This window comes from Pomacea canaliculata, linkage group LG9 (assembly GCF_003073045.1).
Source record: "Pomacea canaliculata isolate SZHN2017 linkage group LG9, ASM307304v1, whole genome shotgun sequence".
NCBI classification, from domain to species: Eukaryota; Metazoa; Mollusca; class Gastropoda; order Architaenioglossa; family Ampullariidae; genus Pomacea; species Pomacea canaliculata.
In genome coordinates this window covers 20,878,264-20,905,367 of record NC_037598.1, presented here as the reverse complement: position 1 = coordinate 20,905,367, position 27,104 = coordinate 20,878,264, and the positions used below count along the sequence as shown (strand labels likewise).

Sequence of the window (27,104 nt, the reverse complement as noted above, 5' to 3'; positions counted from 1 at the left end):
TGTGCACACTGTGTTGGATGTGTGAACATTTGCCCCGCACATCACAGGTCAGACCATGAAAAGAAGAAAGACATCATCATCACCACAAAACAACATTTATTCAATAACAGACAAACCATTCGCAAAAGACTGCACCCCGATCGTGATCTCCTCTGATCTTGATGCAGACTGTTCATCGTAATATTGACAAAACCACAGAAGTTACTGATTACACCCAACCCTTTTACAGAAACTGCAGTATTGCATTTAGTAGCATAAGTGTGGGGCATGAGATTTTTTTTCCCAAAAGTCTTGTACTCAATTTATGGCTCAAAATGACAGTAAAATCAATATTGTTGAAGACAGGCTTTGTTAATCTCTGGGTGCAACTGAAATTTTTCTCCATGTTCTTGACTTCAAATATATATATATCAATGTGTTGTTTTTTTTTTTTTTGCATTGCTGGGCCAAACGACCATGTTTTGGAAAGGGTGTCATGGGAAAAAAATACACACACAATGCCCCCTACTTTGTGAAATATGCATAAAGTGCTCTAGCTACAAGAAAGATACATGTTGGACAGCATTCAAAAACTCGAAAACGGTAACTTACATGCTAGAGAATATTTCTTTTTATATAACACATGCAAAGCTAACATTTTTATTAAGGAGGGGAAAAGAATTAGCGCAAAAATGCAACCACCTATGCACGCAATGAAATGTTACACATAAGAAAAAATACAATATGTCCTTGTCCTAAGACAAAAATTTGCATTCCCTTTACACTTCAACATTTTCATGTCTAATTCTTAACTATGTAAAAAAAATAAAAAGCTGACAAAAGAACAAAAGGCTCCTCCCCTCCTTTAAATGTCTCTGTTCTAATCTTACAAAAGTACTCAAAATATAAACTAAATCTATATTATACCCACAGGTGGGTCATTTAGCTAAAGTGATGAACATAAGCACCAAAAACATGTTCTTGATCAGCCACAGAGGCCTGCTGAGCCAAGCCACCATATCTCAAGAAACTGTTACAGAAAGTTTTACGTAATACGTCAGCTTCTCCACTACCTTGACAAAAGCTTGATGAACCTAGGTGGCATTTTCATTAGCAAAATACTCTATTTCATTGCCTTTTAACTGACCATTAATGTTCATCAATCTGTTGCAAATAGATAAAAGCACTTAGGAAAATCCCTGTGCTAAATCAAGAACAGCTGTTTGAGGTGTCGGCCTCACCATTATTCTAGCATCATGGCCATTTTTTGAGAACTGATCAGCACAGATGAATAAATCCTTCTATTTTACATGACTATGGCTTTAAAATATTTCAACAAGTTGTCAGAACTATTGGTGATGGGGCAGAAACCATCAGGTTAAACTTCATTAAATCTTAAAAACATTTTTCTTTGTTGGGGTTGTAAAATGTATTGCAAACAAAGAACATAGTTTACAAAACCATTTAAAAAAAATTACAATATCTTCTTGCGAGGATCAGTCAGCATGCTTTGTCTTCTATGAAGAGCTACACTGTCAAAGGCCTGTTGTATAACATTTTGTCTAGTCTTGTCTATGGCACCATTACAGAAATCATTTGATGCCTTTGTGGAGTAATTCTAAAAGTGAACAAGTTTTAACACAACTAGATGTGAACACAAGTGCACTACATGGGGAAAGGGTTAGTCTCACAAAGTGGAGTAAAATATTTTCCTTTTACAATATTATTTTTCTCAAACTGAGTAGCCTCCACCTTGTTGAATGGTGGAAATTAAAACTGTTCAATTCTAAAACATCAAGTTTTATCTCATTTACAGAAAACATGGACAAACATGTTTGTTAATAAATGAAGATACAGTAAATGGGCTATTATTTGTGTATTTCCTATATCTGTTAATCATCATGTAATATATAAACAGAGGGTACCATCTCTTAACAGTATTAAGCAGCTTTGGGCCACAAATAATAGGTCAGTACATTTATTTTTTTTGTTTAGAACAATTTATCGGAACAAGTCAATTTGACCCAGCACATTTATTTCATACTACAAAATGTGCTTTCAATGTTTCTAAAATAACAAACAAAAGCTTCGGTTTTTTTCCCAAGTTACACAATACAGCAAAGCAAAGGCTCACCTTTAGGAAGTTGCATCCTCTGAATGAAAATGTTGCTTTTACAAGAAAATCTAATTTTTAAAAAACTGTTACAAATAAACACAAACACCAGCATACAGGAAGGTTTCATCAAGACAAGACTATGTGATACAGTGCAAGACTTTTTTTTTTAACCACCAACTATAAGCATTAGTTCTTCATACACAGATTGTTTAAAAGTCTCCCTTACAACAATCCTATCAGATATTGAAATACAGCATTGTAATCATGAAAGGTAACTAGATTTCATGCACTCCTGGGTGTGAACTGAGTAGCACACAGGCTACCTCACCCACTTTATTTAATGATCTCAAAATCCATTTCCCTCATCAGTTTCCTTAACTGTTTCCACTGGGAAGAAATGGAGCAGTGTCAAACCTAAGTAGGAGCAAAGTCCAATCTAACAGACAAATGCAATAGGATATTCAAATCAATAACATTACTGAAAAGCTCTCCAAAATATCCACTTTATTTTATACAGTAAGACTGTTGCAATGCACTCAAGATTTCCCCAAGTGGTGCACAGTTTCAAAGACATTTTTACTGGACACCACCGTCAGTAAGGTCTATGCATTATAAGAATTTTTTTTTTTTTAAAAAGCAAATATCCAGACCTGTTTCGAGGAGTGTAGTCCTTGAGTGGACTCCATTTATTGTCTCAATGCTTGGCCTGTTTTGCAAGGATATATTTCCCCCATTCTGCATTACTTTCATTAACTTTTCGTTAAATCTCCTTGGCTGTTTGGATCAGGCCAACCTAAAACAGCATTTTGGTCCAAGAACAAGAAAAGTTCCAAGTATCCTTGTTAATTCAGTGCATTTTAAAGTGAAGAAGATCCTGTCACAAGAACCATCTTGTTTCACAAAAAAAAAAAAAAGGAGTAATGTTTGTACAATTTGTAAAAAGACTAGGCGTTATTAACTACGCCCTTCCGCAAGTTGTGTCCTGTGTAGGAATCTGTGCTGAGCTACACTGTATGAAGCTTTCTCTGCCTCAGGAAACTTTGCTAGAAAGTCCCTTCTGCATCAAGCAGCTCTCAAAAAAACCTGTTCCTGAATTCGTTTGTCTCGTTATTAGAAAACAAAGCAGAACTGTGTCTCTTGCCCCCTACCCAGCCCCACACAGGGCAAGTGAATGTTCAGATACTGAAGAAAATAAAAAGTTCTAGTCATTCAAATCAAGCATCAACGGCAGACAACCCCGACGTCAGCAATTGCTTTCTTCTGCAAAATTCATCACACTAATTCTGTTCCATCACTGTTGGCCCATTATTTCTTTTTTTTTTTTAAAACCCTCATCCTTTTATAGCACTGTAGCAGCCACCCACCTTTGCACCTTTAGTGTTAAATTTAAGTGATCTCCGACATGCACACACAGCAGAAGGTGCATGGTCTGTACCTAATTAATCTGTATGGTCTGTGATGAGAAGGTAGCCATTATGTGGTGGCAAGGCAAATGAGTCCTTTTAATCTACAACCTGCCTGCTCATACTCCAGAAGAAGTAAGCATGCCAAGGTCCCGCACATCTGTTTTATATAGTGTACTCCCTGACAAAGACCAACCCACAACTCGAGTTTTCACAAGCCATTTGATGTCTTCTGAGATCAGAGTGATCATGCCCATCTTTTGCTGCTTTAAAAAGCTCTTTCCTGATCCTTCTGGTTCGCACATTAACATGTTTGCCAAGGTCATAAAAACAAATATGAAATGTACAAAAATAATACATTTCTTCCGTGTAAAAGTCACTCAAAAATAAATCAACATTGGCCATACGTACACACAGTTGCTTGTTTTCCAAGTTCAGAGCCAGTGAATTGCGCGGAAACAAAAACGTTGTCCACACTTTGGCTTTCCTCCCTCCCTTCCTCTTCCGCCATCTTCTCTTCCATGTGCCATCAACATCCACCTCACCCATGCATTGCTGAATAGTGATACCATTTCCTGGCTGTCAGCCAAGACGTGAACTAGCTGCCATGGCCAAGGTGAACATTGTTAGCACAAGGAACACTTCTGTTTGGTAGTGTATTTTTATTTCCAGAATATTAACCAAAAAAAAAAAAATCAAAAAAAAAGTAGAGAGAGACTAAGTTCTTTCTTTACTGCATGGCTTTTTCTGGAAATGAAAATACACTCAATGCGCTGTCTGGAAGGGGGTAAACAAAAATAAATGCATAAAAAGGGTAAAAACACCCCTTTGAACAGCCTGTCCACTCCGACAGCTCACATAACCTGAGCGCACGGTGACACTCCGCAGGCAGTTGCTGAGCATCAACGAACAAGGATGGTATAGCATCAGGAAAACCCATGGTCGTGGTTAAGTCATATCAACTGCAGCAGTCGTTAACCTTGTAAAATTTGTAAGTCAATGCACATCCTGTGGGCCCCCTTGCTGCCCATTTAAAAGAGCCAATCTCGTGCAGGGCTTACAACAGTTCAGATGCAAAAAAAAAAAAAAAAAAAAAAAATGACAACAAGTTTTGTGCTTCAAGTTCAATCTTAAGATGCTGGCCACAAACAAACAGGAATAATTGTTCAACTTTTAATACTGACAGCTTAAGTCAAACAAGCGACAGCCCGGTGGGGCAATGTCCCATCACACGATTGTTAATTAAACATCAGGATACATAAAGGCCTGACAGCCAAGCATGGTGATGGCTTGGTGTGGCCTGACAGCTTTTACAAGGCAGACAACAAAGCTTAACATCAGCCTGTCCAACACCTTCAGCACTTTTAATCCTTTTGGATGCTGCTGCAGCTGTTATGAAAATGAGCACGTATGGAATCTTCAGAAAGTGCCTCTGGGCTTTTTTTTCCAAAAAATATGTTTGTTCCAGAAGGGCAACACACTGTTGCAGAGCCTGTGAGAAATGAGAGGCAGATGAGTCTCTCAGCTCGTGGGTCCAGAATGAGTAACAGGTCAATGAAAAGAGGTGACAGCCGGACCCACGACCAAAAGAGAAAAGACTTCTCTACCCTTGCTTGCCAAGAATAACATGGACTGAGCTTGTGCTCCAACACCATATATCTTTGCTCCAGTTCCCATCCCTTGTCATATGTTCGTTTCTTAATCTTTCCTTTCTGACTGTAATTAGAACAACCTTTACTGCTTGTAAGTAAAACCACTAAGCCCAATGCAACAATATCATATTCAAAAACTCATCAATAATTCTTCTGGGTTAATTTTTTATTTATTCATCTTTTTCTGCTATCATCTTTTCTTACCAACAGAGCATCTATTCACCTCCCCATTCTTTGTTTTCTTTTAAAACTATTGTGATGACTAGAAACGAAAGGTTATTCTTGACAAGCAAGGCTTCAATGAAAGACAGGCCCAATGAGTTTCAGGTTATCCATAATGCCCATGTGAGCCCAACAGGGCAAGACAACACTGTGAAAGTCATCGTCAAGGGACAGCCCACATGCATGGCATGTGCACTTAATTTATCAACTGTGCTGTCTTTTGTCTTCAAACGTGCATTGATTTGTTTACTCAAATGTAGAGATGTTTAACCTCATAGTATGTTCTTCTCGGTGTGTGTGTGTGCATGTGCATGTGTGCTTGCATGTAAGTGAACAAGCAACCGAGTCAGCAAATGCTCGGATGTTCTGACTGGAAGTAGATGCTGTGTTCAGACTGAAAAATCTCCTCCTCAGATGAATGTTGGTATCTCTCAATATTCCATGTTTATGAGAGGTACAACATAGATCTGAAAAGAAAATATTTCTTGTCCATGATGTAAGAGGCTGATGTGTCACATTCAGGCATTGATTTCCAGACTGTTAGGGTCTCGGAAACCATCCACATCGCCTGAACCAAATTGCTGAGCACTGGCCTCCTCTTCCTCCTCTTCTTCTTCAGCATAGTCACCATCCTCTTCCTCCTCTTCTTCCTCCTCAGCATCATCAAACACTTCTGGCTGCTCTCCTTTGTTCACAGTTTCTTTCTCCTTACTCCCACTAACCTTGGTCTGACTGCTGCTGGAGGCAAAGAAATTAAAATCCAGTGATAAAGACATAAAGCGCAATGCTTACACTCACATACTTAATTAAAACAAAATTTAATATGCTTATCCCTAAATCATGCTTGCGTGTGAATTCTGAGCCACTCAAAGAAATGGTGCTAGTAACTGTAAATAAAGATAAATTGTTATTACACAGAAAGGGCACAGGAAATGAACTGAAGAGATTCACAAATATACACCTGATTTTGGAATACAAGTTCGTATACTCTAATTCCTACCAACACAAAGTACAATTAACAAGTGCACACACACTGTGGAACCTTGATTATCCAGTCTAATGACCAGCATCCATCATCCAGATAATCAGAAATGCTACTCTCATTGTGTTGCCTATCTTCAGTCTTGCTCACTGATGTGTGTGTCACCCACCTCTGACTGAACGACTGTCTATGGATCGCAATGAATGTGTGAGCAGTTGCCAATGTGGTTTCAGCAATGCTAGAGACATAATATGAAATACAATCTTTTCCAAGAAAGACACTGGAGCTAAAGACAGAAGCCAAAATTTATGAATGCATGGCAGCCATTGGAATTTATAGCTGGAGGGGGGAAAATGCTCTTCATCAATTACACCTTGTGGCTTTTCATGGTCAGGTGACATCTGAGTAGTTATCACTTGATGGATTTAAAACCAGTCACCAGTCTTTAACTCTACCTTTTGTTTATAAATTCTCAAAAACCCACCATCTTAAAAAAAAAATAAAAAAATCCCAAGTTACAATATTCATGTACATTCCTGCCTACTGAAATTTTTTTGCCTGTACATGTAACTCTTTTCTCTTCTTTTGCTAAAGGTCTCAATTAATAATGGCACTGCAGAGCATTTTTTTTTTTTTGGGGTAGGGGATGGGTGCAGTTGCAGATAAATGAATGTATGGTTACTTGAAGACCAGATAATCAAAGTTCCATTGTATAAGCAAAGTGAGAATTTTCATCTAACTACAGAGATTATTTAATTAGTCTCACGTGGCTGAAGAGTCAATGGTTACGCCCCTTCCCTTGGACACAGTCTTTGCCCCCCTTCCTCTGCCTGGTCTGACAGTCAGACGCACAGGACGCCTTATGGGCTTCAACCCTCGCCCACCACGTGGAGCATAAAGACCACGAACAGGTGGCTGAAAGAATAATAAAGATACTTTCAATAAACACGATCTTAAAGGAGATTTATCACAAATGGACTGTTCAGACTTGATAAGTGGCAACAATACAACCTGTTAGTGACGTACAAAAGTAATTCCCATTGCAAACTTACAGGTCCATATCCCCCTCTGCCAGGGACATATGTTGGAGGACGACCACGGATTGGTCGAGTAGGCAAGAAAGCTTGACTTCCTGGCATTCCCCTGTGAAGAGAACAGAAAATACTATAACATTATAGACTAAGAACATGCATCTGAAAGTGAAGTACATAAGTATGCAAGCATGAAAATTGGTAAAAACCCACCTGGGATTAAACAATATGCTAGTAACTACTTAAAGCATAAAAAGTGAGTCAACAAAAGTCTTAAAATAGTAATAATAAATGCAAAATTTGTCAAAAGCACATACTCACAGTGTGAGGAGTATGCTCTTAGTGCTTAAGAGCAAGAACGAAACATGGACACCATACAAGGGACAGGAAAACAAAATCAAATACAGAAAAAACAAAGAGGAACTAAATAACAAGAACAAGATCTGACAGTAATATGATATTGCAAAAGGAAGAGTGTAAAAAAAGACTAGCATTATGGCAAAGGGTGTTAGGAGTAATGTTCATGAAAGAGGTGCATTTTCAGTTTGCTAAGCTCAATAATGACCTTTTAACAGTCTTATATTATTTACAAATTTATTTGAGTTGCATAAATACAGGAAACCACTCCTTCAGTATTAAGGTAGTTCATTGTTGTATGAACATTTCAATGTAATTGGAACAAGAATTTCACAAAAAATTTACATGGTTAAGGTATGAAAGCAAATATAGCGCCAAATATATGGCTAACTGCAGCGAGGCAAAAATCAATTAAAATTATGTCTGCTGATTTATATCTTGATAGTGTTCTTAACTCTACTGCAAAAACAGGACTGCACAGAGAACATCTGCTGCATATTTAAAAAAAAAACGTCATCACGTGGCTGAATGTGTAGTCTCCCCAATCTGTGTTTCATAAATACCTATTCACTTTGTCATATTTGTTCCATACCTGACGTGTGGCGATGGACCCTCACGGCCCCTCCAGCTTCCCACTACCACACCTGCAATCTCTAGTTGCCCACCACGAGTGTCAACTGGACTGCGACCTGACAATGCAATTTTTGAGATGAGCATTTAGGTCATGTTCAACATATACAAAGAAAACACTGCATGAATAGGCTATTTTATAATGTTCCAATAGTACAAGACAAAAAGTCCATAAATTAAAAAAAAAAACCACATTGGTCTTATTTGCCACAGGAAAATAATCTGTAGTTAAAATAAGTCACTGCTGATGCCTACCTGTCGCTTAGTATCATTATGTTACAATAATTTTTCATTAGCAATACTCATTTTTTTCAATCTGTTGATAGATGTGGAAAGGGGTGTTTGCTTTAACATCTAAACAATTTTATAAAATTAGATTTAAGATGTGAAACTGTTAATAATAAATTGCACAACAGCATGACATTGTTTTTATATGAACATTTCATGTTTAAAAAACTCCCCTGCATGCCAAAAAATCTTAATGTTTTAAATGAAGCCATTAAATTAATTTTAAGCTTAAAGCAATGAGCAGTAAGTACTAATATCTTAACACCTTGCAAGGTACAGTCATGCATTGCTTAACGGAGATCCATTCTGTAAAACATGTTGTAAGGTGATTTCATCATTACTCAATCATCAACGAGTGTATCTAAACTACCACTCTTATTATCATTATCAAGTGTTGTGTACTGAACGTAATTGTATGTGCTACACTGATCTATGACTGGCAGCAGAGTAGGTTTGCTTCCACCATCACAATCCCCTAATGTTGTGCTACATTACAATGATAATGTCATTAGGCGATAAAATATTTTACTTACATTACAATCTTATGGAACCAGTGTGATATGTGCGGTACATGACTGCATTTAAGCTAGTAATGAAAAATTTACAAAAAATCAGGAAACCTCTTGCTGCCTCTTTCAATTATAAGTTGCAAGAGGGGAATATAAACACTTTCCCTTGCTTCAAAAATATGCACTTCTTAGATCACATCCCCAATTCAACATTCTTTTATAAAGATTAGTTCCTTATTTTTAAATGTTAAGATCATAAGCAAACAAAATGTAAATGTGACATCTGGTGCAGTTTAGTCCTAATAAATTCAAACACAATCCTCCTTAAGGTTTCTCTTGCGTCAGCTCTCCACCAGGTGCAAAAAGCTAGGGTTTACAATAAATGGTGTCACCCAATGCCATTTGGCCAGGAGCAAGTCTGGCCTTTGCTTCATTCATGTCAGCACGAGAGGCGCTGCACTTGGTCAAAGGTCAAGGTCATGACTAAAATGTGAATAAGCTGAAAAAAATTTAAATAACAGCAGAAAGGTGAAAGCAAGGGGTTGGATAAGTGAGAAATATGTGACAGGCACAAATAATGAGATGGATAGGCCTAGAAGAGATTCGACTGATGCCAACCAGCACTTTGACAGTTACAGTAGTCACCTTACTCCTTAAAGGACTAGTAGGATGCAAATTTTGTTTCTAATGACTGAGTAAACCTTAGTGCAAGATATTATTTCTCCAAGTATGGATGAATACCCACTTTTCATTCTCAAGCTATCACCATCCACAAAAAGAAATCAGCAACAGACATCAAAACTGACTGTTGTGAAGGCCATAGTCAATTGGAGAAATGGTATCACCATGCACAGAATACCAGAATCATGACACATTTTTACACAGATGCCCTTCATTAACCTAGGATCCCAGACCTCCTATTTTATGACACGTTTATGTATATTATAAACATATCCACATACACTAATAACCCATCTATGCTGTAGAACTCTTTTAGTGCATGGTGACATTTCTAGGTATGTATCTCAAGAACAGACTTGGACCATTCACTCAGATCTGGAGAAATAGCATCTTACACTAGAAACAAGAGCTGCCTCCTCACTAGCCCTTAAAATAATTCAGCATGATAAATATTGGAGAAATGTTACTTTGTTACTTCCTGGGTTAGAAGGCTACCAGAATTTAATGTATAAATTCAAAAACTTTATTTGGGAATTAAATGCTTCTTTAAGAATACACAAGGTTTTATTGGTTAGTCAAAGTATACGAGTAGAGGTCGCATTATACTATTCAAAGAGCTATCTTTTGATTATTTGAATATTGCATGAAAGATTACAATAAAATAAAAGATTCCATGTGTTTGGATGTGGTCACATTCTTACATTTACTAATGAGTATAACATTAAGCAGGCAAATAGCAGGTGAACCAGCTTTAAATACTCTTTCCTGTTCTTTCTTATGCATAAGCCATGAATTTAACACAGCGTTTCTCCCTAATCTCCGACTTGCTTGATCCTGATATGTCAAACTACTATAAAATATGAAAGCTAACCACTAAAAATTATCATTTCTAAATGTTGCGCTTACAATGATATGATAACCACCATAGCAGTTTTAAACTTACAGACACAATGGGACAGTTTATGATTTTTGTCATATTTCAGTAAATGTTTATTTTAGATGTATCTCAAATAAAAGAGAATTTTTAAAAAAATTCCATAAGTACTGAAACCCATAATCAAATATATTTTGGATGTACCAAGCAACAAATTAAAAACCAAACCAAAAAAAAAAACTGCACAGATGTTTACCAAGTGTACAATGAGTTCAAAGTGTACATGTAACGGTAGGTTATCAGGGAAGAAGTAGAAGAGACCAACTTTGGAAATATGAAAATGAAATTTACTAAACTTAAAAAACAAAACAAAAATTTACTTGTATTTCAGCAAACTACAAAGCCAACAAAAACCGGCAGCTTAAATTACTTTTTCTAGGGACCTAAACATCAATCTGCAAAGGCACAATAAAAGCCCAATGCCTATGATGAGATTTATGCATATAATCTACTGCTGCCTAGTCCTGATGGTGGTGTTGTACAGCTGAAATTACATAAATCAAAAGAAAAAATTATAAAAGAAGGTCAAATACACACCAACTCACCCAGTACAAAAAAATAACACAAACCACAGCAAGCAAAGCAACAACAATAGAGCCAGACTTTGATTTCCCATGTACTTCCAATCTGTCTCATCAGGTACAGCTTGCATCCCTTTTTTTTTTTAATTTAATGGCTGATTTTAAGAAAAGCAAGAAAGAAGCCTTAAAATTTAAAAGCTCCAGTATTTAGGTTTGTGTTTAAAATGGCTTCCCTATAACAAAAAATGGCTTCCCTATTCCCTCATTTCCAATAAACTCTCAAATAACCAGAAATGGTTAAGCACCCCGACAACCTTCTCAGCCAGGTTGACTTGCACATGAGTGATCACCAAGCCTGACAGTTCATTAGTAGCAGAAAAGGTTATTACCGGCATTACCTAGAATCCCTCGCCCCCGCCCAGGGGACTTGGGACCAGGTGGCCCCATCATGGCCCCCAAGGGCCCGCCTCTTCCCCGGGGAATGGGTCCTGGCCCATAAGGTCCTGGACCTGGCCCATAGGGTGGATATGGAGGATAGAGGGCAGAAGGAAGGAGTGGCTTAGCAAAGTCCACATGGATGTTCTCCAGAATGGCTTGACGAAGTCTCTCAACATGCAGCACTTGCTCTACCTGAAGAAAAAAAAAAAAATTGTCTTTGAGTCTAGGAAGCTTAAGCATGTGAAGGGGGCATGTAATTTCACAGTAAGTTTTAACTTTGACAAAGCCTATTACTTCAGTTTCTCCACATTTCCTCTTCTCTATTTTAACCATTGCCCTGTATATTCACTACAATACATAGCATTAGCAGAAAAATCATGAGATTTGTTCCCCCCCTCTTTTTCTATTTATATTCAAGACAAAGAACGTGGATTGGGGGAAAAAACTCCATTTTTGCAGCCTTAAGAACAATTTCAGGGTTGCTTTTTTAAATCTTCAGTCTCATCAAAATCTATTTACCATCTCTAATAACTCTCCCTGCCATTATCAAATCACTCTACTGGAAATCAGTAGAGCAACACATTTGTTAGTGGCCAAAGACTTGTTTCACAGCATTGTAAAGACCATGAAATAATGACTCACCTGCCCATCACACATATCAATGAGGGGTGTGTTGTTGTTTGCCTTCAGCAGCTTGAAGTGGAAGAGTTTGCCATCAAAGAAAAGCCAGGGACAGCACATCGGTGCTGGCACTGGTGCACCACACACATCATTGGCAGCCAAAGCAATTTCCACACCAGCCATAAACAGCGAAGCAAGCTGAACTCCTCGAGGCATAATATTTGGGAGCTAAAGGGACACAAACAAAAAGCTGTGCATTAAAGAGGCCAACTGGCTATGGATACCAAAAAAACATGTTTTTCCACAAACTGTTAACCCATGCAATGGACAGACAGCTTTGAGTTATAACCTGCTGAGGCAGTTGTGATTACCATGCAGTAAAACTTCCATGGGTTCATTGTAAACTTTTCACCCTCTCCTGAAGGCAGGATAGTAGAACGGCATTCTTTGATCCACCTTCTAATAACCTCTACCTGTTCAGTTTTCATTAGTTCACCACCAACAGGGGAGACAACTGTTCCACCACGAGCATGGCTAGAAATAAATTTATTTTTGTCCCCCCTTCTGATAGTAAGTTACGATGTAATTTTTTAATTACTGCGTTCTCTTGGCTTTTTTGCCAATGCACATTGAGCTTTCTTGGACTTAGTGAATTTTTCCAAAAGATGCATACTTTCTGTAAATATTTTTTCATTTATTGCAGTACCCAAATTCTCACTATAATTTATGGGTATTTTTTTAAATCCCACACCCTTATTCAAACAGCATCTTAAACTAAACAAATGACTCACAACCACAACAAGAAATCTGATTAGAAAAACTGAATTAAGCATTGGGATGGAGTGTGGCTGTGCATACATATGTAAAGCAAATATACAAGTAGAGGACAAAGTATTTGGCATTTCAAGTAGTTTGCATGTTAAACACATGCCCATCACCACCTAGGTTGAGATCTTTAATTTTTGCTATTTTTTGTTGTTGTTGCATATAATGCTACTCTAGAGTGATGAAAGGAAAAGTATCTTGAATCTTGCACAACAGCACTGGCCAGTTAGTGAGTTACCCAATACTACCTGTTTTAGGTCTGCAGATATCTTAAAACCAACCTTGAGATCCTGCATAGTCTGTACATCATGCAGAAGTGGGGAGATTGCCATAGCCAAAAAGGCATCCAGTTCCTGCCTCTGCAGCACTCGTCCAAATTGCACAATGTACCTGCATTCAAATGAAAGCATTCTCTATGACAACAAAAAGCTCAGTAGCCAAAGAAAGCTTATACAGGAGCAATATCTTTTGTAATTAGCGTAAATGTTTATCTTAATTATGAAGATGAGCAATTTTATTGTTGTAGGGTTCCCAGGGATCAGGGATGGTGCCAAAAAAGGACCTTTCATGCATTCGTAAGGACCTAAGTGACAGTCATCAATGCTTAAGTTTTTCTCTTGTGTGGTCGGAAAGATGTATTATTTATGAATCTGTGGTCTTCTCTATGTTCTCAAATACATGTATTTCTAGTAATAAATAATCAAAGAGTTAATTTTGATGCCTGTCTGCCATATTTAGATTAGATAATTTAAAAAGTCTCCTTAGCGCGCTGATAACATACACCGTTAATGTTCCAAGTTTTCTAGAAATCTAAGTAATAATAATTGCAAAACCTGAAAGCCATTCTTTGGTGTAATACAAAAGTCAGTTCACGTGTCTCTCTCTCGCACACACACTCTAACGGGAAGAGAGAGAGAGAAATAGAGCTATGCACAGTAGTGCTAGAAGATCAAGGTTCAAGAAAGAGTAAGTTTCTAAAGACCTTTTGAAAAAAGAGTGTTTTTTGTGAATACGGAAGGGAACTAGTGTTGTACAGATGTGTAGACCAAACATGCGGCGAAAAATCGTCGGTATTTTGCGCCAAAGTCGACTCCGGAAATAAATTTGTGGTAATATTTTATCGATAAACGGACTTAAAAGGGTCACAGAGAAAATGTAAGGACCTGTGTGAGAATTTGAAAGGACCGCATGGCAAATAAAAGGACTTAAAAGGCCTTTCGGCAAAAATTCAATATAAAAGGACTTAAAAGGACCTTGCAAGGACCTGGGAACCCTGACAACAGTCATCTGGGGGAGACACCCACTAATTATAGCAAATTCAAATAAAGAACAAGCCATCATCAACAAACATCATATCTGGCAGAAATGAAATCAATACATCAAGAATTGTGAAAACAAGCTAAAAATTTACCTCAGTACACAGCACATCACCAGAAGATGCTGAGGCACATACTGTGTGTTGAGAATCAGAGGCGTGTCACTGTGCATGATGGTCAAGAAAGCCCTCAGCCTCCTGTTTTTGTCCTCGGCATTCTTTCCCAGCCACATGCGCTCAATGCTGGGAGTCTTCCATTCCACAGGCTTGGCGATAGTCACCTCAAAAGTAGGACGCTGAGTGCTGCGCCGCACAATCCACTCCTTGACATTCACCTCAAAAGATTTAGGTGGTGGAGCCTCTCCTATACCACAATCAGCGATGTTTCCTTTTAATGTGATGAGAAATACCCTACCCCCTCCACCCAAAAGAAAAAATACATAAAATAATCTAAACAATAAACAGGGTGGATAGGAGAGTTAGCAATGACTTTCTTTTAAAAAGTAATTATTTCTTCAATTTTCATCTTCATCTGCTCTATTCAGCACTGACCTTTCTCCTTATGTGTGTTTTCGTGGATAATCTTTAACTTGTTCAGGTTGAAGAGGACTGAATAGATGGTTTGGCGTATGGGCCTGTACAGATCTATGTAAGATGGCAGCTCACGGTTTGTTTCATCTTCCAGGATAACATCTAGCTTGACCTCCCCCTAGCACCAATGTAAATGTTATTAATATGATAAATATGTACATGTGAGATAATATCAACCCAAAAAAGAGAATACTACCCCCTCCTATCTATCTAGGAAATGACAATGAGCAGACAGGAAATGTATAAAAAGAAAGTTTCAAACAAAGTAATTAAATGTCTTAAGATAAATACAATTACAACTGACAGCTAATCTATGCTGTGTGAAGGCCTTTTCAAAAATTCACACACAAATGTCAACAGGAACAATGTCAAATGCCAGTTCAGCAGAAAAACATTACCCTGGAATTTCAATTACAATATTCTGAAAGATGATTTTAACAGAAATACATTAAACATTCTCCCTCCTCTAGATAGGATTTAAAAAACAATGACTAGGTGTTTCCTTTCCTTTCTCTAGACAGGATTTTAAAACCATGACTACATGTTTCCTTTCCTTTCTCTAGACAGGATTTTAAAACCATGACTACATGTTTTCTTTCTTCTACAGAGTAGCTTCATAGGGATTGTAGATATCCACTGAAACCTAAACGCCATTCTTGGTTTACCTGTGTAAGCAGCTGATAAATCATTGGGTGCATCAGTCCCTTCTGATGGCGTTCACTGGCAATACGGATGATCTCTGTGGTCACCGTTGGCAAAGAGAACTCCCCACTAGGAAAAGCACCAGGGGCCCGTCCTTGAGGCCCATCACCTGCTTAAAGTATAAATTAAATGCTCTGAAGATGTGATTCCTAGTTTTGATCATTTGGAGAAAAAAAACCACATAAGTTATCTTAAAGTTTCTTGATTTACCACAGGTTTTCTAGTTTCCAATGTGATGTGCAAAACAGCACCTAACCATTTTATAAAGTATGGATTAATAATTACTATCATGTAAGGTTTTATGAATGGTAGTTTTCAAGATGGAACTTCAGACTTGCTATCATATCACATACATGCCAAAGGCAGCATAGAAGAAAGCTACCAACACCATGGTACCAAAAGGACAGCTATAATCAGTATGTCAACAAACATGCTATTTGTATAACCTGTTCAGTCAAATTTAAGATGACAAACAGCATCTAAATGCTGCTACTAACTTTGTTTTAAGTAAGACCCTTATATAAAGAGGATGAATAACTGTGTTGTGCCAGTTAAAATAAAACAAAACTCATGCTAAATGCAAAAGTGTGTGATTACAAAGACTAATGGACCCAGTTTAAAAAATAACCCCAAGTTGTTAATGCATAAATACTGAACAAAAATCTGGGAAAAAAAATGGTTTTGAAAATAAAAAAGTAATCACATTGACAAGAAAACATGAATAAGAGTACAAAAAAGGACTGCCATAATTATATTATCATCAAGCTATTAATAAACAAGGTAAATGAATGAGTAAATAAATAATGGCGCCAGAAAGACCCTGCCAAATCCCTCCCTGTTGTTTTTGTTTTTCCTGGAAAATTTTGCCCTATAACAGGTGTAGAGTGGGGCTGGGACTTTTTTCTCCATGGATAAGAAACATTAGTCATGACTTAAACATATATAAAGCACCTTGGTTTCCACTGTCGCCAGCACCAAAGTTCTCCTGTAAGACAGTAAAAGAAAGGAAAAATTTAACATAAATGTTACATGCACAAAATTTTGTTTCAAAATAGTTACATTTAGAGAGCAAAAAAGGAAAAAGGTCATGACAATAAAACATGGCATCACACAAAATCTGTCAGAAATAGGTTAGGTAACTTTCAGGTCTATTACCTGACAACAAACTCTAGAATACAACAGGTCTTATCTTCCCATTTTTCAATCAAATGGATGATCAGTATAATGTTACTTTGAAAGTTTCAAACATAGTTAAGGGCCATAGTTACCCTCCGCAATGCACTCAAACTTGATCAAATAATTTCTCATGTAATAAAATCAGAATCATATTTTAGTTATTAAATTCTAAGTATACGCAATTGATCTTGACAAAAGATGATCAACATCATCCAAGTAGCAATATTGCTAAATGCAATGAAAAGATACAAGCCTAACCTGCTGACGCTGCCCATTCTGAAAACCTGGAGATGAATATGTGGAACCATGTCTACTCACACCAGGTACTGCAAACCAAGTAACATCTTTACAAACACTTGCCAAATGGAACTATTTAAGGCTTTGTAACTGCTTTAATGATGCAATTATCAAAAGTTTGGGGATCAAAAATTTGGGGATCAAAAATATGTAAATTCATGACTATTCTGTGCAGTCTCAGCATAATTATTCTGAAGCTAGGTATCTCAAACTAAATTCAAACATGACAATACTTGGCTGAGTAGCTTGCTTAAGACCAGTATGCATGTAAGAGGATTGAATTGTATTTAAATGCAGTGTCCTAATTCACCTTTAAAACGTGGGCGGTACTTCAGGAACCCTCCCTCTGTACCATTGAGGTAGTACTGTACACACTGCTTGAACTTATTAGTAAGTTCTGCCTTGTTGCCTCGAGTGGTTCTACTGTAGATTGGATGTGAATCAGCATGTAGGCATGGTGCTAAGAAACTCAATTTCAATTACAATTTACAATTACAAATTAAATTACAAATGATACTAGAACGCTCTTACCTAAGAATATCTGCAAATAGGATACTAGTTTCTGGATGGAATGCACACTACTCCTATGACAAGCAATGTTGATATGGGCAGAAGAATGTATGCCAGTCTGAAGTATACTAGTATTTGTTGCTAGAAAAAATGGCTCCATTTTCATTTCTCACCATCCTCCCTTAGGGAGGACTTGCTTGAGCAAATGAATAATATCCACCCAAAATATAAATCTAAACAAGGTTAAGGAGAAGACAGTTTATCTCTGTTCTCTTCCATCATTTGTTTTGTCTTGTCAAACATGCTTTAAAAAAAAAATCCTATTCAGGTTTGATCAACATTTCTTGTCTTGACCGACCTGAAGACCAGCTCGCCAACTTGGTCTAGATTGTCTACAGCCTGCAGGTTGCGCACAAAATCACAGGTAGTTTTAATCGTGTTGGAATCCAGTTTTCCATTGCCACGCTGCAAACCAAAATGTTATAGTCAAGTTCACTACACTCATTTTACTTAATGATTTTTCACAGAGAAAATGAAAATAAAACAGGTGATTGTGGATCAGCCCATACTCTTCCATATGTCTGCATCTTTTATTCAGCAATTATTTGGAAATGAAATTTACAATCACTCAATAATGTTAATGCAACTCACTTTACCATGATAAATTTATAAGCACAACACCAGAAACACCTAAGAGAATTTTCTCACACCAATTACAATGATCAAACCACCAATGAAGAACCAACACACAATCAAACTCAAATTACAAAAGATACCGAAGAAGACCTCTATTTACTTTTTGATATACAGTGCATGATTTGCAAATACCAAAATAAGTTTATCGGTTCAGTGTTAGGGTTAGGTTTGATGATAAATTATGTGGTAATTAAACTGCCTTCAAAATTAATCTACAAAATTTATAGCAAAAGAAGCAAAGACATGACCTCTGAACAGTAGCAAAATGCACAACCAAGTATAAAAAGGAAATAAAGGAAGGTCTCTTCCAAGTGGTAAGCCACAGAAAGCTTGCAATCTTCATTATTTAGAGCAAGGAACTGAAAGCAAGTCTTGCATCAATCTGCTCTAAACAGATTCTATACTGATCGGAACACTGCCTTTTTGATCCTACTACAGCACAAGGAAATGCTTTTTTTAAAAATTTTTATACAGGGCGTAACTGCAACAAAGTACATGCATCTAATTTTTTCCCCCTATATAAGTCAGCAACAAAATAATTATAAAATCAGAAGATTTTAAACATTTGTATAATTTATTTTCAAATGAAATTAAGTCTGCTGAACAACAGCCTCCTACAATGCTGAACATAGCAAATGATTAGCTGTGTGTTGAGGCAGGTGGTGGGGGAATGAAGTTTGAAGGAAGCTAAGCTGAGTTGACCTTTGGTTCACCGTACACTGACAGCCATTATAAGACAATGACTCCTAATGTCTCCCACTATGCATATACTATAATGTACTAATATATCCTCAAAGAAGCATCTAAATTTGGAACTTTTTGTTGGAATGGCATATGGTACCCTCTCCACAAGGCGATAAAGGTTATCCTTTTTATAACAAAAAACTTCTTCTTGGACAGAGAACAAAACTATGGGTATAGGCAAATGCTGAAAATAGGTTTTGTTTTATATTCAATAAAAACTCAAATTTTAAAAAGAATATTTTCAAATATTATGACCAAAAAATTTTGAATCAGGCATTTCCTCAACCACTAATCTCTGCTGGGAGATCATCTAAGACGGGACAACAGGGAGAAGTGCAAATGTCTTTAGTTCATCAGCTCTGTGTTCAAGGCAACATGATGGCTTAATGCCAGACTATTGGGCCCTAACTATATAATCCCATTCCCCTCACAAAGAACACAATGCTAGCAGTGCAGTCAACAGTAAGAGCTGACCTTTTGTGTGAACCAAGCAGTCTTCACATTCTCACTACCCTCTAGATATTTCAACAGGGTTAAAGTACAGTGAGAAGTGCCTTTCTGTCAAGTTCTTTTCATAGTCTTTGATTAATATCTTAAACAAAGCACTCCAAAAAACCTTAATGGAGATTTAGCTGTAGCAAGTACTTCCAAAAAATATTACTGCAGAAAGGGAAAAGTCTGCTCTGTTAAAAATGCAAATACGTAGCCAGAGGTAAAAGATGAGACTTCATGCAGGAAGATAATGTTGTTAATTTTTTTTAAAAACCAGAATTTTCTGAACCATGCATGTTTGCTAGATTAACAATTAATAATATTTTTTTCTTCATCAAATTTTTCTCGATGTTCTCAGATCCCCTAATATCAAAGCACTCCTTACACATTATATTTTTGTTTAGGTCTTTTCACATGTATGGACATCTACATGCATGCAGGGATTATGCAGTTACTAAGTTCCATAAAACACATGATAATGTAAATATGCAGTTACTAAGGTCTGTAAAATACAAAATAATGTACAAGCTTGCAGTTGTCTTGCATGCAGTAGTATTTCTTCTTTAATGAAAACAAACCCAACTCAAAAAATAAATTGTGTGCATTCAATCAGGTTGTTTGTAACCTACACATACCTTTTGTTTTGTATCTTGACTTGGAAATTGGCTTCGGAAATCTTGCAAGTCTTCATCGGTGAGGATGTGGTTCCCTGCAAATATATAATGCAGTAGACAACAAAGCCTTTTCTCTAGCCTTTTATACCTTTTTAAATTTCTGTTAAAAAAAAAAAAAAAAAAAAAAAAAGCATGCCAGGTTTGTGACTATAAACATCTGGCAACGGGCATCCTTAACTTGCATATTTTCTTTCCTATAATAATAAATGTATAGACAGTGCAGACTGATACTCTAACAGAAAATATACTTCACACAAAGATCTATACTGATGGTACATAACTCTATCTATATAGTCAAATTAAAGATTGAAAGTATTCTTCTTGTAAAATATTTATAAGCCTAAATCACTGCCTTTTTTTTTAAATCTAGACTAATACTGTTTCTCTAAAAATGTAAGCATGACAGAAACTTCAAATAAAAATCATTTCTGTTAAAATGTGTGTAAATGTAAAAACAGAAGGAGTTACACTAATAAAGATTGTTAAGGGAATAATAGGGCACAAAGTTTTTTTCTAATGGTGGGGTACAGCTCTGCACAAGATGCTATTAGGAAAATAGTCCTGGTAAATATCTCCCATTTTCAAGACAGGCACTTACAAATACATCGTCATGCAGAGAAAGAGGTGAACAACAAATATGTCAGGATAGTGCATGGTTACGCTAGTGCTGTGAAGGCTTCAGTAAATGATAAAACTGGGAACCATTATATTGTGTCCTCACAAATTTGACCTCTTTCTGTGAATGGCGATGTTTGAAGGCATATATATCTCAAGAGGGGTATTCACCCAGTAAATAACCACAAGCAATCAGAAGAGTAATTAGAAGACCCATACAACAGACTAGGTCCTGCTTTCAGTTATCTCAGTACAATACTGAGACATGCTGATATAAAAAAGTTGGTGGATGACAAATGTTGAAAAACAAAATCTTAACTAAATGAGCTAAATCTAGCAATTTTACAGTAATCCTCCAAAACAAAACAATTCATTAATGCAATAATAAATTACATGACTTTCCAAGGCTTTTAAATTTAGCAGATACCTTAATGAGCTACATTTCCCTTCTTTTACTCTCTGGTGATTCTTTGCTAAGTACAGGTTATTTCATCCTCAGATGTGACTGATTTCAGGATTTCTTTCTTTAAATAGCAGACTTTGTACTTTAGAAAGAGAGCTCAATATAAGGAAACTCCTGGCCTCAACATCACAATTATCTCACGAGAAGATTGATCAATTTATTCCAGGGCCAATGCCCTACAAAAGGGAAGGTAGCCAAAATAAAAGTAACAATGAAAATTAACGGAACTACAATAACTAAACAGAGACATAAAAAGTATAGTTATCATACATACTTAACCAAATACTGAAACCATCAATACCAACATTTAATTTTAAATGTATACAATAAACATGACAAATTTTTTACAACACTTTCATTTGTTGATGCTAACAGTATACTATTGGCAAAGTGTGAAAGTTCCAATATATCTAACTCTAAGATGCAGGTAAGCTTTACAGCATAATGCAAAATGAACTTCATCTTCTTCAACCGATATACATAAAGGTCAAATTAAATCCTGTACGATACGTTGTTCATGAAAATAATGAACAGCAATATTTGAAACACCCATTCTAAATTTTGCCATAGTATGCTGCAAATGAAACTCTCAGTTGATTGTTAAATGTTTTAACACCATGGAAAATATCATATGCACAATAAAAGAAACATCTGTCACCATTGTTAATGATTTCTAATCTTACCAACTGCATTTCTTAGTAAAATTATTGATTTTATCAACATCTTGGTTCATCTAAATAAAACAAAATCCAAAATAATTTCACTTTAGAAATCTGAAATCCAGTTCTCTTTACCCCTACCATCTAAATCATGAAATATTTTATATTCTTTAAGGGACAATCTATCGTTCATTCAAGTTTTAACCAATAGCTAATTCATCTAATGACTGAATTCACAATAATCAGCACCTGTGCAGTTCCCCATAGACCAAATCAATAGAAGTACTCATCTACACCTAAGAACTTTTAAGGGCAAAAAGATGAGCTGCTTCACAATATACTACAGTATTGTTCAGTCCCCAGAACTTCACAGTTTACCATAACACCAATTATTATTTTAAGCTTTAAGATTTTGCATAGTAGATTCAAGGATTTTCTTGGCTCTACTTCCAAAATCTTGACAAGCAGGCGAAGAAAAGCCTAACTTTGTTAAAGACAAGATTGGAGGATATTTTTACACATGGCATAATACCCTGGTAAGACCAACTTTCTTTAACCCTAAAAGCCCACTTTAACCAAAAACTACTATATTAATTTTTGTATAAAATCTAACCCTTTAAATCTAAAGTAGATATAGCAATACATAAGTTATTTAGCTGGCTTTGTAATTTTAACATTATATAAGAGCTATTAAAGCAATGTACAAAAAAGTTAAAGTAAAAAAAAAACAGATGTGGTTCACTGTTAAGTGATTACATAAGCTGTTATAAGGGTGCCAAACAATGTAATGCTTGTAAACTATATTATTTTTCCCTTTTTTAAAATAAATATACCAGCTGAAAAAGTGATATAAAGTGGTAAAAAGTGTTACTTTACTCATGGATTATTTAGAATTATTTTATTGTTTACTAATGATGGTGTTTTGATATCTGAAACAGTTGCTGGGTTACAAAACATAACCCTTTATTCCATTTTTGAACTGTCTATAAAAAATTCCTCATCATAAATGCAACATACGATTTCTGATTCTTTGCAAATTGCTTTTGTATATGTGCTAAAAGTGTAAACATGTGATTAAGAGTTGAATACCCCTTTTAAATCCTGCTTAAATAGTCTTCAATGATATTATTTTCTTCTATCCACTCTTGCGAACTACTGTTTGCTATGAACCTTTACTATTATCATCAGAAGGAAATGCTGGAACAAAATGTCAACTGAACAATTTTTTGATAAGTCATTAGCATTGGAAAGTATTTCATAGAAAACCAGAAAGTGTATTGATCATGAACAGAAGCAATACACAATTTTCATAACTTTCTAAGCCAAAAGATTATTCTAAAAATTATTCTATTCAATTAAAATTTCACACTCAGGTAAAAGTTATCTTTCCTGCACAGATAATCGCCTTCAACCCTTATAGCAAATCTGTGGCCATTCCCTTTATTGAAAAAAAGAGTAGGTGCTGTTATAAAAATAAGGCCTTGATTGAGGTAGATCTTGACATTTGCTTTGTTATTAAGGTGGTAGCTCTGTGCTTGACAGAAAAAGAAAGAACCATCCCAAGAGAACTGTCAATATCAAGTCTTAATAACCTTATTATTGATTTTGCCAATCTCCCATTATATAACAGCGACAAAGGCACAATGCTCACTTGGCAGTCCTAAATAATTGTTGCACTTGCTAAGGCTCTTCATTTTTCTTCCAAGTTTAGGCTTTTACAAAACAAAAACTAGTCAGAGCCTAAAAATAGCTGCAACCTATATTATGATAAATGCTATTATAAATAAGGTATCAAAACAAAAGAAATTACATTTAAAGTACAGCAAATCACTCGACCTACTGTGTACTATTTAAGTCATTTGTAACAGAAATAATACAAAATTCTTGTCAGAGAAGTCATGTCTCCATGAATGCTGAACTCCTTCCACTAAATGTAATTAACCACTGATGTTAAATACATTTTCTTAATATAAAAATCTAATTAGAACAAGTGCAACCTGCAACTACAGATTTTACTTTAAAAAATTAACTGTGACTCTTTGGGAAAATTTTGCAAATGTCATTGCCAAACAGTGGCCAACTAAATAAGTTACCTTGTAAACTACATTTATGCATACTATTACTAGTAGCAGTATTACATGGCATAACGTGCCAACATTCCTGGCTTGTGGAAGAAGTACAAAAATCTACTATTAACTAGTATTTATTAGTAGTATTCAACCCCTATTTAAAGGGAAAATGGAAATGACAAGTTGGGTACAAATAATAATAATTAATATTGAGAGATTACATTGTATAGCATCACAAACAAAGCAGGTCATACTCTTTGTGCTGACCAAGGATAATACTGAAGTGGTATTAAAAACATTAGCCCACTTACTGTTAACTTCTTTTAATACTTTTTATTAATAAGCACAAACCTTGTCCTATAAAAATAGATGAAAACCCTTGCTCTGCTACTCTTATATTAGAAGCTAAGGTGGTGGGGGAGATGTTAGAGATTTTAAAAAAACCTAGCAAAACAAATATGAAAATGCGCATTCTTTCTCTTACAAACTCTACCGACATAAATTTTAAAGTACTTTTTATACCACACTGTTGATGAAATTATATCTTCTTACTCTGTATCTGACATTTTTAATGGATTCTTTCACAGTGCATTTTACAAATGTGAAATAATATTTCACCTCACTACTATACTCACCTGTCAAAGAAACAGTATTTTTAAGTAATCTTTAACAGGCACTTTGAATAAGAAAGGAAATTAGCAGTTATTAGCAGCCCAACAATTCTGACTTTATTATTTGCATGCTTAATAAAGAAAAGCAAAGCTGTAAGCCAAGTATGTGCAACAGATAAGTAATTACATAAGTCCATTTTTCCTAAAGCTTGAAGTGTGCAGCTATTTATGCTGTTTACTTCCCCTTACAGGGACATTACCCCATTTCATCTGCTAAGAAACTAAAGCTAAAAACAGAACTACTGCTATTTTATAATCAATAATTGTTGATGGCATTTAACTTGTAAGCACTCAAGAACAAACATTATACTTGTGTCCTCCATAGGCAATAAGGCAGTTCAATTAAAAAAACACTAAAAATAACAAACAACATTCATAGGGATGCAGCAATGTATCACAAGATCTAGAACATAATGCCAAAGAAACAGTGAAGATCAGAAGTATCAGCTGCTGGTTGATGTTTGAGTTTCACACCTATAGCTACCTCTCTTGCAAACCATGTACAGCAGGCTGAAAAGTCATCTGAACTCTTGCAAAACTTAAAAAAATTGTAAACTGCTAAATTTGTGTTCAAATGAGCAGCTGATAGAGTTTTTAAACATTCCATCCTTAAAGGCTCAAAGGTTTTCTTGTAAACATTATAAATGACAATATGACATTAGATCCCCATCATTATTCATCATAGAGAAATATGTATAAATCATGCGAGTGAGTTTCCCAAGGAGGGCCTAGAAACAAATGACTTGATGTCAGATGTCTGAAAACATACAAGTTTTGGTCATGATCTTATCTTATAATATGATGTGCAACAAACTAAACATATAAAACCACAATACCTTTACACTGGACGATGGAAGGAAAACTTCAACAATGTTAACACGAGATTTTTAAAAAAAATGATTACAAAGGCATTATATCTGGTAAAGCCCTGGTGTGTAAAAAAAAAAATTAATATTTTTTAAGTCACATTTCTTTATAAACATAATTATTTGATCTACTGTAATTTCAAATCTATTAATACACACCAATACACTGGGTGAGAGGAAAAAATATTGCATAAAACTGTCATCTTTATGGGTAAAAATGTACACAAACAAGCATAGAAGATTATCAGTGATGCACTGCATGAAAGACTAATCCCAACAAATCTTGTTTCAATTTAAAAAAGGTCATCATCTCCATTTTAAAATACTCTTAAATATTATAATTTGCACTGACAAGCATCCAAATGACTTGATACCATGTCATATTTGTTATTTGAGTTTCTTATTTCTAGATCCCTCCCAGAAAACTTAAATGTCAAAAATGGCAATGGGACAAAAAAAATAAAAAAACACGACATGCACAAAAATACAAAGCATTAAACTAAAACTGCTAAATGCCAAAGGTTAATGTATTGTAATGATATGCACAAAATGGGAAGGCTGAGGGATGCGCGTGTGTTGTTTAAAAAGAGAACCTGTGCCTCACCAAGTAGTGCTGCGAAGATGCTGAAGCGGTTTGGGTTGAGGTTCAGGCATTTGGCTATTTCGTCCATGATATATTCTTTAGTTTCCAAAGACCCCTTGTATGTCAGCTTAAGATTGTTGGAGGAGAAGTAGCGCGGAGGGTCAAAGATCGTGTAGACGGACTCCTGTGCAATGATCCCTTGCAAGTTATGCTCCCGGCAAAATCCAATAACTTCTTGGTGATGGTCATCCATAGAGCAGGCCACGGTCACGCCCAAATGAGCTAGTGCCATGCGTAAAGCTCCGTGCAAAAACACTGGGGGTATCCACCACACTTTCGGTGGAGGTGTGCCCTTGTTGGCAATGTGTCGTAGAACGTAACGCACTTTGTCTTTCTGGGCGATCTGGTGGGAGTACCATTCGTTCGTCTTCTCCTTCTCCAAAGCCCCGTTAAAAAATACCACCAGCTCCATGTTTGCGTTGTGACAAGCTCTGATCAAGCTTGTGAGAAATGCTGTCATGCGATTCCATTGTCCTCCGCACACCCAGTCTGAGAAGAACCCACCGTAAAGCCTGTCTAGACAACTTTCTGCATCGACAACGAGACAAAATCTTCCATTTCCGCCATTTCTACCACCACGCCTTTTCGGCTGTACAAAGCCCCTTGAAATTTTTAGCAAGTCCACAGAAACACAGGCGCTGGAACACTCAGTTTCAAGAAAGTCTTGAAAATCTGCGATACCCATCTTGATGTTAAATGCCTAAGGCATAAAATCCATATCACTTCGATGCA

At 36.2% G+C, this 27,104-nt stretch overlaps 1 protein-coding gene across 4 annotated transcripts; it reads right to left on the bottom strand.

Moving 5' to 3' along the window:
- Positions 1 to 79: 79 nt before the first annotated feature.
- On the bottom strand, positions 80 to 27,096 carry LOC112572853 (constitutive coactivator of PPAR-gamma-like protein 1 homolog). 4 transcript variants are annotated; one of them, XM_025252770.1, is made up of 16 exons: positions 26,334 to 27,096; positions 20,348 to 20,421; positions 18,139 to 18,245; positions 17,581 to 17,693; positions 17,232 to 17,299; positions 16,749 to 16,782; positions 15,761 to 15,909; positions 15,057 to 15,213; positions 14,601 to 14,868; positions 13,471 to 13,579; positions 12,386 to 12,592; positions 11,695 to 11,935; positions 8,335 to 8,431; positions 7,407 to 7,497; positions 7,121 to 7,269; positions 80 to 6,110 (listed from the first exon to the last, which is right to left on the bottom strand). In XM_025252770.1, exons 1-16 carry the CDS (start codon positions 27,055 to 27,057, stop codon positions 5,891 to 5,893), a joined length of 2,808 nt encoding a protein of 935 aa, XP_025108555.1. In that variant the 5' UTR covers positions 27,058 to 27,096; the 3' UTR covers positions 80 to 5,890. The 4 variants fall into 4 exon arrangements, with proteins under 4 accessions (XP_025108555.1, XP_025108557.1, XP_025108558.1 ...); XM_025252772.1 differs by having other exon boundaries at positions 80 to 6,107; XM_025252773.1 differs by having other exon boundaries at positions 11,704 to 11,935.
- Between the last annotated feature and the right edge of the window lie 8 nt (positions 27,097 to 27,104).